The sequence below is a fragment of the Enhydra lutris genome, unplaced genomic scaffold (assembly GCF_002288905.1).
Source record: "Enhydra lutris kenyoni isolate GAN:26980312 unplaced genomic scaffold, ASM228890v2 scaffoldscaffold3, whole genome shotgun sequence".
Classification (NCBI taxonomy): domain Eukaryota; kingdom Metazoa; phylum Chordata; class Mammalia; order Carnivora; family Mustelidae; genus Enhydra; species Enhydra lutris.
Genome location: NW_019154087.1, coordinates 33,843,604 through 33,855,910, shown reverse-complemented (window position 1 = coordinate 33,855,910; position 12,307 = coordinate 33,843,604). Strand labels below are relative to the sequence as shown.

At 35.3% G+C, this 12,307-nt stretch overlaps 1 protein-coding gene across 2 annotated transcripts in view; it reads right to left on the bottom strand.

Annotated features, from left to right (window-relative positions):
- The window catches only part of LOC111155624 (unc-5 netrin receptor C), a 354,147-nt gene that overhangs the window by 50,517 nt on the left and 291,323 nt on the right, over positions 1-12,307 (bottom strand). For both annotated transcript variants that reach the window (XM_022515897.1, XM_022515904.1), the window contains exon 7: positions 9,533-9,697. In XM_022515897.1, the coding sequence (XP_022371605.1) occupies positions 9,533-9,697 (165 nt within the window). The remainder of the gene's footprint in view (positions 1-9,532; positions 9,698-12,307) is intronic.

The window sequence follows — 12,307 nt, the reverse complement described above, 5'->3', positions numbered from 1 at the left end:
CCGTGAATAAAATTAAAAATTAATTCTGAAATTCCTTTAAGTTAAAACACAATGACACAGTAATTTTTTTTTTTTATTTAATGAAGCAATAATTTTTATGCCCTCCAAAGTTTGAGAAACCCTGAGGCAGATTTAAGGAACACCTATAAGGAAAGTCTGGATGTACATATCTGGGAATTAAAACTCTCCAGATTTGCTATCAAATCTCTAGTCAAAATGGAGGTGAGTGGGGTTTTATAAGGGGTTCCTGCTTGCCCTCAAGATTTACCCGAAATATTTCAATACAAAGCTGCTTTTAAGACCTTAATGCCTATAAATAGATATTATGATACTGTGAGGATTAAATAAAATAGAGAATTAATTTGTATCTTACTTGGGGGCTAGGATGTAAGTTATAAAAAGGATATAACTCAATCGCAATTTAAAAGAACATTAAGTGTGTTCTATAAAAGTGCATGCTTTTAAATCATCAAGTTTCTGGTTAGTTTAAGCACATTTATGTATCTGAAGTTTACCAAATCACTTCATAAGATCTATCCTTATTTTTATGAGCCTAGCATTAGAAAACTCTCTAGTCCCCATGGATTTTCCCCTCTCCTTGACCTGGCTGCTTGATCTTTCTTTTTGTCAGTGATTTTACATACAGCCAAAATATGTGATTTTTCTCACATTTCTTCCCATGCAAAGGCTCTTATTAAAAATCTCAAGGGCCATTCAAAATTAACATGTCCAGATATTGTTTTTTTCCTTTCAGGTTGGTTCTTATCTAGCAAGCCCATCAGGACTGCACTAATGATGTCAAAGGTCAGGTCTGTCAAAGACACTCATGGTCATTTATTATAATTTACCACTCTTCTGAGGGTTTATTTATTGACAGGGGCTTAAGGAACTCCAAATAAATGAATACATAAATCCAAGGACATGACAACAAGAATTGAAAAGAACATTTGCTTATCACTGATGTCAGTTATCTAAATTGCCAAGGTAATCCCCACCCCTCTGCCTCACAGGACAGCAGGCCATACCTCACAAAATTCATCCAGGTCGCTGTTCCTATAGGAACAACCACGGCCCTCTGCAAATGAACATCAGGGAATTAACATCCCAGGATGTAAAAGTCTTCTCTCGTGACTCACCATGGATGAAGAAGGAACATCTGAAATTTCACCCAAAGGTTGAGTCAAATCAAACCTGCAGATCGGCTGCCTAAGTGTTTCTGATGCAATAGCCTCTATCCTCATCAATGCTCCTGAATAATAAATATCAAATTCAAAGGTGAGGGTGCTGTAATTCACGGTGGTGAAGACACCTGACCGAAAGAATAAAATGAGGAAGAATGTTGACCCAGAGGCTGATTTGGATACCGTCATCCTAGCTGCTGGAGTTTTAGGAAAAAGGAATACTTAAGCAAAAGCCCCGGCAGGGCATGGACGTGACCTTGGAGGAGTCTACGCTTTGCTGTGGTTGTAAAAGCTGGTACCCTTCTTGATTCCCTTGGAGCTTCCTTTTCCATCCTAGAAGCTGAAGACCTTGCCCTCGTCCTCTCATACGGATCTGCTTGGGGCCCCATAGGTGTTCAGCAGGTTTCTGTGGGCTCAACTTTCTGACCACATCCCTGCTTTCAAAAACAGGAAAATATTTTACCAGAAGGGAAAGACGCTAAAGCAAACCACACTTACTATACCGGAGGCGGCTGAGCACAGTCCTCGACCAGAATATTTATTTGCCAGCTGGGACACCACACATATCAAGGATGATACAAACACAGCTATGACATCAGCTTCTTCCAAACTGTAGATAAAAGCACTCACTGTCTGCCACTTACAATTACGCTTTCCTATCAAATTGCTGTGTTGACAAGAATCTCACTGGAAACTGACTAGCACCTTCTCAAATGCCCACCAGACAGTTATAAACACATCATTCTCAAGTCAAGAAGAGACTATTTGTGAGGTAAATTATTTCCCCACATTAAAGGTACCTAGGATTCCAGGGTTCCTGGTATGCAGTGTGTCCACACCACAATTTGCACAGAGTTCTGCTACTTCCTCTGTATGTGAGAATTAATGGAAGCGCTATGTGACATGCAAATTTTTTAATGAGTAGAAAGTGCTAAAGTTGCAGGCTGCATAAAATCTTAATTTCCCAAAGTCAGGAAGTTCACTGATGCAGACACAATTCCAGGCAGTTCTTATTTGTAAATTGTTATTTTTAATTTGTCTACTGTGGCATAAACCCTCTTCAGCAAGAAGTAATTCTAAATTCTGATCCGAACTGTGACGTATCCCTATGTGGGACTCTAATCTTCGAATGGGATTAAAAACTAAAGTCTAGAGGAATAGCTGCTGTCATGTAATAATCTGAGTAAATTCATAAATACATATGAAACACCACTTCTGGATCAAGCTACGTATGGAGTTTTGGATTGCTGTTTTCTAAAGGAAGAGGGAAGTACAGATTAAATCATTATATGCCAACCACAACAAAGGAGATCATACCAGAAATTCATTATAGAGATTATAAAAGTTAAAAGTTATTAGGCCTTGGTAATATCATTGTATTTCAGCATAAAAGGTAAACATGGTTACTGGCTTAGCATTTTTGGGGATTTTCAAGTGTTTTCTTCTTCTTTTGTATCTTTCTTTCTGTGTCCAGTGTTCTCTCACTCTCTCTCCTCCCTCTCCCTCTGGCCCCCGCTCTTTTCTCTCTCTCTGTGCCTAGAACCATTTTATGGAAATCCAATTTTGAAACTGTATTGTAGAACCAGGGGCTGCTTTTATATACTTTTAGAAATGATATAAAGAAACCTAAATGGGCAGACAGTATAATGGACCTTCTAATACTGCCTTCTGAACAAGATATACTATTCTGTGTATTATTAAGTAAAAACAGGGAAATCTGTTAAGTTTCTCATATTAGGCTTGTGTGTGTAGTTATTTTCAATAGTGAAAAATGTGCCAAGTTATCTACTCTTTCTTGTTGGATGCAACCCATACCATTTAACATACCTAAGGTGTCCATTTTTTTTTTTTTTTTAGTTTTTAATTTTTATTTATTTTTTTAAATTAACAATGTGCCTATAAACCAAAAAGGTCCAATTTCTTTCTTGGACAGTAATTGACTCTGATGTCTTTAATAATGCATTCCTGTGAAATAACACAATTTTTTGAAGTTCTTAATTTGAAGTTCTTAATTTGAATCTCCAGTGTAGGAACTACTTTTTCAGGCCAACGAGCATCCATTCAGTGTAACATATACATGACACATGTTATACTTCAGTATCAGCCAATGTGCATGGATGGCCTAAAAATTTAGCGGAGCTCCTGAAATTGCTTAAAGACCATGACCTTGTTTCACAAATGAAATTACACAGCCTCTTATAATGAATCCAATTCATCAAACACTTTAAGTGTGCTTGCAAGGACAAAGTTATATGTATATAATAGGCAACTGGGAAATAATGCAAAGCTATAACTCAGCTCCAAACCCCCATGTCTTCAAAATCCTTTTATATGTATCCTCATTTACTGGCTGTAAGTAACTCTTGCCCCTCCCAGGGTTTTTATTCAGCTAGGATTTATGTAGGTCTTTAATGCAAATACTTTTTTTGGTAATCAAATTTTAATCGAATCTAATTTGAATCAACTGGACCAATCTTCTAGGGCAAGTCAGTGATATGGCAATTTCTCAAATTCCAAGAGTCCTGCTTCCAGGATCATACTGTTGTTCTAGCCGATCCTCAATATCTCTTTTTTAGAAAGTCACTTTAACCATAAACATAATGAAAAGCCAAGCATAAAGAACATGGTGAAGAAAAAAGATACTGAAAAAGAAAGAAATTACTTGCAATCTCACTGGCCAAAAATAAATGCATATTTCATTCATCTTTTTCCTAAGCTTACTTTGACACAGTTATAATTAAATGCATATGTAAGTCCATATTCTGCTTTTCCATGTTAAACCATCATAAACATTTTAGTGGCTGTATGGTATTCCACTTTACATAGTATGTAAATGCCATATTATTACTTAACCACTGCTCTAATCCTGGATTTTCAAGTTTCACATTTTTTTTTTTTTTTCACAATAAGTTACAAAGAATGTAAAGCTTATTTGGCATATATCTTCTTAGGTATTCAGATTAATATCTTAAAATTTATTCATTAAAGTAGGATTACTGGACCAAATAGTATAAACAATTTTAAAGCCCTTAACTCATATTCTCAAATTGCTCCCCAAATAATTGTAAAAATTTGTATTCTAGTTAGCAAAATACAAAAGACTTCACTTTGCACATTCGCTAACATTTAGCATTATTATACCTTTAAAACATCCATTTATCTTGTAAGAAACCCTCGAAGACTTTTGATTAAAAATTTCATTTAGCATTGGGGGACCACATATTTTCTAAAGTGTTTTAAAAACAAAACTAAGAGGGGGTAAGCAATTTATAAAATTTTTGATTAATTACTCAGAAAACTAAATAGTCTAGATACTACAGAGTCTAAGAGAAACGAACATCTAAATTAAAACTATGAGCAAAACCAATGTCTGATATGTGCTACTCAGGCATAATGGGAGATGAAACTGAATTAATAATAGCCTAATTAGGTAGTCAAAGCTATTTTAAAATAAGGTTTGCACTATACTGTTAAGTTCCACTTCCTAACTTTCAATCTTTCTCTATAATTATGAATTTAAGTATGTCTCTCCTAAACAGTATAGAACAGGATTTTTTACTATAATTTTGAACCTCCTTTAACAGGTAAATTTAATTCATTTACCTTAGTACCCCTGACATATGATGATCCCTGGCCTATCACCATCTTAATTATTGTTTTCATTTACCATGGTTTTTTGTTTTGTTTTGTTTTGTTTTTTGTGGTTGTAGTTCCTTTCCTGTCCTTAAAAACCTTATTTTGAATTTATAAATCTACCTTTGTGTGTGTAGTCAGTCTTAATATTTTAACTGGCAAACTTGCATCAATGGAATTGAATGCAAATAGTGTTATTTATTGTTTTTACTGAACACTATATGGATATTAGAAAATTTTAACTCAGATCACACTTTCCCACATGCGGTGTTAAGGTTGTCAACAAATTCACTCCATTTTATTTTCACTTTATTTTCTGCCTCTTCATTGGTCTGTCCTTTTTTAAAGAATCAATTTTTATTTTATATTTTTAGTAGTTTACTCAGTGAGAGTTTGTGAATTATAAGCTCTCTTTCTTTGGATTGTCTGAAAATCTTTTACATTTTATTCTCTTGAGCAAATTTGGATTTTCTTGTTCTTTTCTACCTGTGTTTTAACCTCCCTTCTCTATCATCATTTACTTTATCTTTCTTCCCTGTGTTCTGAGAAGTTTCATGGGATCTGCCTTCCAGTTGACTAACTTTCCCTTCAGCTGTATCCAAAGTTGTCTCTGATTTGATTTTTAACCTTCCACTGAGTTTTAGCTTTTAATTGTTTACCATTCTAGGCATTCCATTTGATTTTCCCCCAAATCTGTCTATCCTTTTTACGATATTGTATTCTTGCATTTCTGCTTATATGCTTTTTAAAAACACAGTTTGTCTTTTTACTTTTATTTACTTTATAGTCTCACTCAGACTGCTCTAAGCCCATGTTATGAGAGTGCTAAGTAACTCACTTACTGTGTTGTGCACTCTCTCTGGCAGCAGACTGTTCCCCTGGGGGATGTGAAACTTTGTATTGTAATCTCATTTCTAGGAGTGGGCTATTTTTGTCAGAGACCAATGCACTCAGGCTGTGGAAAGAACTCAAGAGAATGGCTTGTTGTTTGCTACTGCTGGTACCCTAGAAATTTCACCAATTACATTAATTACGTATCTTTTGTTTTTTATTCATTTAGTACTGTATCTTAGACTCCACAGCAGATCTGGATGTAGGATTGTGGTTTTATTATAGGTTTTATTTAAGTGGAGATTTTGTTTTAATTTTCTCTGTCATGAATTATCCTGTGGCTTCCCTGGGCTGGTGGGTAAAAATTTTCTAGTTGTTTTTCACAGTGGGAGTAGCCACTTATGAGACCTGGCTTTATTCAAAGGGCTCTAGATTTCAACTCTTGGCCTCAGGCTTGTGCAAATTCTGGGCCTCTACCTCTGTCCTAAAACAAAAAGGCTCACTTCCAATCCCTAGGATCTATATCCATGACCAATGTCTCTCTGGATTTTTCTGGTATCTACTCATGTCATGCAGTTACCTCTCTAGTTTTATCTTGATGATTTGAGGATTTCTCTTTCTTTCAAACTTGACTCACTCTCCTTTTCTCAGACACACACATATATGTACATTCCATACATATGTATATGTATATCTTTTAAGTTTTAATATTTTACCCATATTTCTATATATTTTGAGTCAAAGTTATTTGTATCGAGGGTGGTGGTTAAGGAAGGAATGTGACTGAATATGACTGTTTTGAACATATTACTGAATAGGCATTAACAGTAATCTATTCTATATATTTCACATTGTATTGCTCTTAAGTGTCAATCTGGCTTTTAAAATATACTACACTACATTATCTAGGTTTCTGAATTCTACAGACCTCTATGATAAACTCTGAATTTCTCCTACCTAGAAGTACGTCTACATTTATATCAGAATCATCTGTATATAATTTCAACTAGGAATACAATTTCAGAGGTATTGTACACTTGGTTTAATAGTAACTAGTTTTATTTTGAGACAAACATTGCAATGTTGATGAAAGATGTTAATGCCTCAAAGACCCTAATTCTCCTGAAGTGAATAAATGTTAAATGATAATCCCGAATTGTCAATTGCTACTTTCTGGCTGTCTTTTCTACCCCATTCTATTTCTTTTTTTTTTCTTTTTTTTTTTTTTTTTAAGTTTTTTTTTTTTTTTTTTACAAACAGTTTTCACAAGTAGGCAGAGAGGCAGGCAGAGAGAGAGAGAGAGGGAAGCAGGCTCCCTGCTGAGCAGAGAGCCCGATGCGGGACTCGATCCCAGGAACCTGAGATCATGACCTGAGCCGAAGGCAGCGGCTTAACCCACTGAGCCACCCAGGCACCCCCCCATTCTATTTCTTAATATAGACCCTGTCCTTGCAAGCTGGGTACTTTCATTATTAGAAAGCCTTTGTTTTCCCAAATAAGGACCAAGAGCAGTATTATTTCTTTGCAAGAATTTGGTGCAATGCTATGCCAGAAACACCCAGCTTATAGGTAAGTAGAAACTATAACTTTCACTGTAAAATACTATCATTACACAGTGCAGCACTATCTCTGTGGTTTTTCTCACTGAGGAAATCAATAGTACAGACTACAATTTTCTGTTGCCCTAAAGTAGAAATAGGAGAGCAGATGAAAGAGTTTATTGACTTAGTAGGGCTGTTACTACAGCAAATCAGAATTGTAAAAGGAAATAGCTTTTTAACTGACTGATTTTAATCCAAACACTCAAATGTTTCAACCTAACAAAAGACTTGATAAAAAAATAAACAAACATGGGGCGCCTGGGTGGCTCAGTGGGTTAAGCCTCTGCCTTCAGCTCGGGTCATGATCTCAGGGTCCTGGGATCGAGCCCCACATCGGGCTCTCTGCTCAGTGGAGAGCCTGCTTCCCCCTCTCTCTCCGCCTGCCTCTCTGCCTCCTTGTGATCTCTGTCTGTCAAATAAATAAATAAAATCTTTAAAAAAAAATAAACAAACAAAAGGAAACAACAACAAAACACTCTCTTGTAGCCTTGTTTCTCTTCCTGATTTATACAACCACTTCATGCCACCATTACTGACAAATATCTGTACGTAAAAAGAAATTCTATTAGAGACGTAAGAAAAAAGCTAGATGCCAAGGGGATGCTATGTCATGAAAGTCTTAATTTGAATATGTCATGTTTGTATTTGACAAATACCATAATTTAGAAAATGTCATTTTGTGTAACCAATTAAAGACCCAAAGTTCCATCTTGCCGGATTGTATTTCTTGATAAATAGGTTGCTTTGGGAATTTTAAAATATGCACAATAGAAGTGATAGGTGTTAAATCATCCAAAGTTGAAATACAGAGAGAGAAAGGAAGAGAGATGAGGAACAAGGGGAGAGAGAGAGAGAGAGAGAGAGACTTCAAATATTGCTACCTTTTGATCATATGAATCAATTTGTTCTCCACTAAAGGAAGAATATTAAATTACAAAAAATGTTAAAATAAAAAATAACTTGGCTGTGCTATGTTTTTATTTTAATCCTCAACTCAAACTCATGCCTATAGGAATAAACCCTGTATCTCTGGATTAATGGTTAGGAAAACAGCTGTATTCTTTTCATTCTTGCATTTCTAATACAAACTTGGTGAGATACATAGTAGCAGTCTGAAAATCATAACCAGAAGCTGTGCTTTACACTCAGCAGCTGCCAGGTCTCAAAGAATGCAACATACTGTGGACAGAAAAATAAGAAGCCTGTTGGATTTCTATTCTGTGTCAGCAATATAATTACTTATTGGTATTTTAAGTAAGGGGTTCTTTTTCAAGGTCCTTGTGTATATAGGCAGTGAAAGGTAAACAGAATTTCATAAAAGTGGTGAAAGTGGAATACTTTATTCTTAAATGATAAATACAAATACTTCTACACAAATATATGTGGTTGCTTCTGTTTTGCAAAGAATTCACAATATGTTATAATGAATGTCAACATCTGGCAACTCTTAGTTAAGATCCAAAGAGAGTCTGTTGTCTGATCCATTCATTTCCATAGGTGTGATATCAGAACAATTCTTACCACCTTAATTCATGGTCATGTAAGATAGTAAAATTTGTATATCCAAGGACACCTCAAGAAAAGGGGTAAGAGTTTGCAAGTACGGAAATCAAACTACGGTCCCCTCAAGAAAAGCTGAGAAACGAGGTCTTGGAAAATGGGGACTATTTAGCCTCCTCATTCATTATATTCCTTAGTCAAACTTCTACACCCATTTTTAAAATTTTTGTTTCATTAACATTATTTCCTTTAAACAAACACTAACACAAGCTTAGCATTTTTAAGGACTTACAGAGATGTTCCCACTAAGCATTCACTGTAAATTGGTAAATCTATCTGCAGAACCATTTCCTGGGCTTTATATGTATTTTACATTCATGGACATTGGTTCAGTAATGGCCATGAATTAGGAATAAATAGCTTACTTTATCAAAGTCATGTGATTCTACTCTGAGGAGTTTGGGGTGCCCTTTTATGCATTCAAATAAAACTAAGGAATGGTTCCCTAGTCTGGAAAGAGTGACAGTTCCCCATGGATATGACTGAATCACTCTTCGCTCATGAGAACTCAATAGTGTGTATGTCATTTGTTAACTGGATAGTTATTATTCATTCTGGTTCCTGGGAGATTAGTTCTTTCAATTCTGACACAGAGCTAGTATTCTGGCATATTACTGCATTTTTTTCCCTGTTGTTTGGAATTCTTAATTTCTAATATTTCCAAGAAATCCAAATTGTTAAACCTCAGGCCTCGCATGTGTCTTTTGTTTGCTCAAATTGACTTACTCTGCATGCAAAGCCCATCAGTGCAGTTCTTGGATTGCAAGACGAGGCCATCACAGTCCTTGCCTCCGTTCTTGGGGGCGGGCGCCGTGCACTCCCTCCTGCGCCAGTGCGTGCACTCGGTCCCACAAGTAGACCACTTGCTCCATGAAGTCCACCTGCCATCCACTGCCACGCACACACACACAAAAAGCAGCAGAAGGTCAGATGGAGAAGCAGCTACTTGTGGGGAGAAGGGAGTAGGGCTCATGTACAAATAAAACAAAACAGAAAACTGAAGAAAATGCCCCATCAAGGAGGACTGCATTCATGTCTGCTGCTGGGAAGTGAGCATGGGAGATATACGTCATCGGGGTTCTGTGAAATTTACTTCCTGAGGGTGTGACTGTATCTTTACTGACCAAGGCAAGGAATTGCTTAAAGGAAGGCACAGAAACCAATGTTGTCGCCAGGAGCTGATGAGAACCAGGAGGTACATAAAAGTAGATCATGATGGCACCCCTTTTTTCTCTTAAAAGGGAAGATTTTGGATTTTGCATTGAAAATTAGGGGACCTCTATCTGGAGCCAAGGTTTCTTCATGCATAGTGTCATGTGAGCAGTGAAGGTAAACCTGTGTGGCAATATGGAGAAGAGGTTGGTACAATGGGGAAAAAGTCTATTTATCTACTCACTGACCCAACTTTCCATGCATCCACCTATCCTTATCTAATTATTCCTCTACCTATTCATTTATTTATCCATCCATCCATCCATCCATCCACCCATCCATCCATATCTATCATTTATGTATCTATGTATCTATCTGATGCATCCATCCATCCATCATCTATTATCTATCTACCTATCATCCATCCTTGTCTTAAGTACTCTTTTCATTTTATTTTTTTATCCAGGCATCTTGATTCTGTTGAGACCTTCTTCAATGCTTTGTTGAAATGACTATTATTTTCCATATATGATTTGGTAATTCTATGCCATTATTTGATGATATAGAAATTTCTATTTTTATTTTACAAATAATATTTACATGCATTCCTAATTCTTTTGCTGTGATTCAGTTATTTAGAATTGACTAACTTTCTTCTTAATTTTTGTTGCTGACTTGTTAGTAATCTCAGTGATACTGAGCTGATATATTTCTATCTTAAACACACACCACTTAAATTCTAAGTTGAAAAAAGTACACTAAATTTCACTAAAGTCACACTTATAATGCCTTCTTAAAAAATTCTTACATAATTAATACAAGAATATTAAAGAGTAGTTAAATTTAAAAATTTTCCTGAAATATATAAATAATTATGATTACCTAGAATTCAATATAAAACAATGCCAAACATCATTTATTGAACACCTAATATATATAACATCTTACACTTACATATTCATAGAAATTATGTCAATTTTAGTGTTCTATATAGTTTAGGAAATCTGTATGATTTCATATTCAAATTATTGTGTAAATATATATGTATAACGTGTATGGAGATATAAACATACTCATATGAAAAAATTATGAAAGCATTAATATTTCAATCATCCAGAGTTGGCTATTTAAGCAACTCCCAGCTATTTGGAGAAAAGACATTTGCTCTGACCTAGATCATCCTAAAGCGCGTGCGCACGCACACACACACACACACACACACACACACACACTTTTATTTCAAGTCAGAATGTTCAATGCAATTTCAATTGTGGAAGTAAACATCTATATAAAATATAGGAGAGTATAAGGTAAAATATTGAAATTCTAAACCTAGCTAAGTGTCAAAATTTGTTACACAAAATCTCTCAAAGGCTTCAGTATGGGATACTGTTTGGATATTTGAAAATGGACACTTGGGAATATAAAATATAGATTATATTTTTCTTTCCAGCTCATTCGTACAACCCATCTCTGATAAACTATTTATTAGAGGATGGATAAAACAAAATATAGACTAAATAAAGGGAAGTAAGGACACTGTTTCTAAATAATGAAATAACAGAAAAACAAAATACAAATTAAAAAAATGAAATTGATATCGTAACAGCTAGCTCAATGGAATGTACAAAATTTATAGATTATTTCAAAGTCATTTTAGCTAAACTTTTTAATATATCATATAATTAAGCATTTTAGTTGGTTTTGAGTTTGGCAAATTGCACCTTCAATTTGCCTAGGATAAGAGCTGGTGACAATATGAGACAGGACAAAAAGATGCCCAGCGGCAGAGGGATGCAATCTCGCCATAGGTGCCACTGCAAATAACTCACAAAAACAGGTGACCAACATGTACAGACAATAAAGAGCTGACTGCATTGTATTTTCAAAATCCATTAGCTCATGTGTCACAAAGCTTTGCCTTCCTTTTAATTCATTCCAAATATTTTATTTGTCCTTGCCCAGAAACTGACACTAAATATCAAATATTTCAGTCTAAAACATTTTTTAAATTTTAATCCCAATAATGTCCATGGCTGTCTGAAGATCAAGGGTTGTTATTCCTAAAATGTGTGGCTTTCAGTGCTGCCCAAATCCCTTGAATTACAAAACCTATAATCTTGGCTCTAGCAGTTTCATTGAGTAATAGAGAGGGATTATGTCCCTAAGTGTTTAATCTCTTATTTTATTCTATTTTGCATGTTTGGGTAATAAAGTTAAGTACAGTTTGGGGGAAAACGATTTGATTTCTCAACAATGTAAGCATTTACTGGCATGATGGATATGAATAATGTTTATCACACATTCAGGTCAAGAATACAGGTTTTTGTATTTCTGGAATGGGAAGAC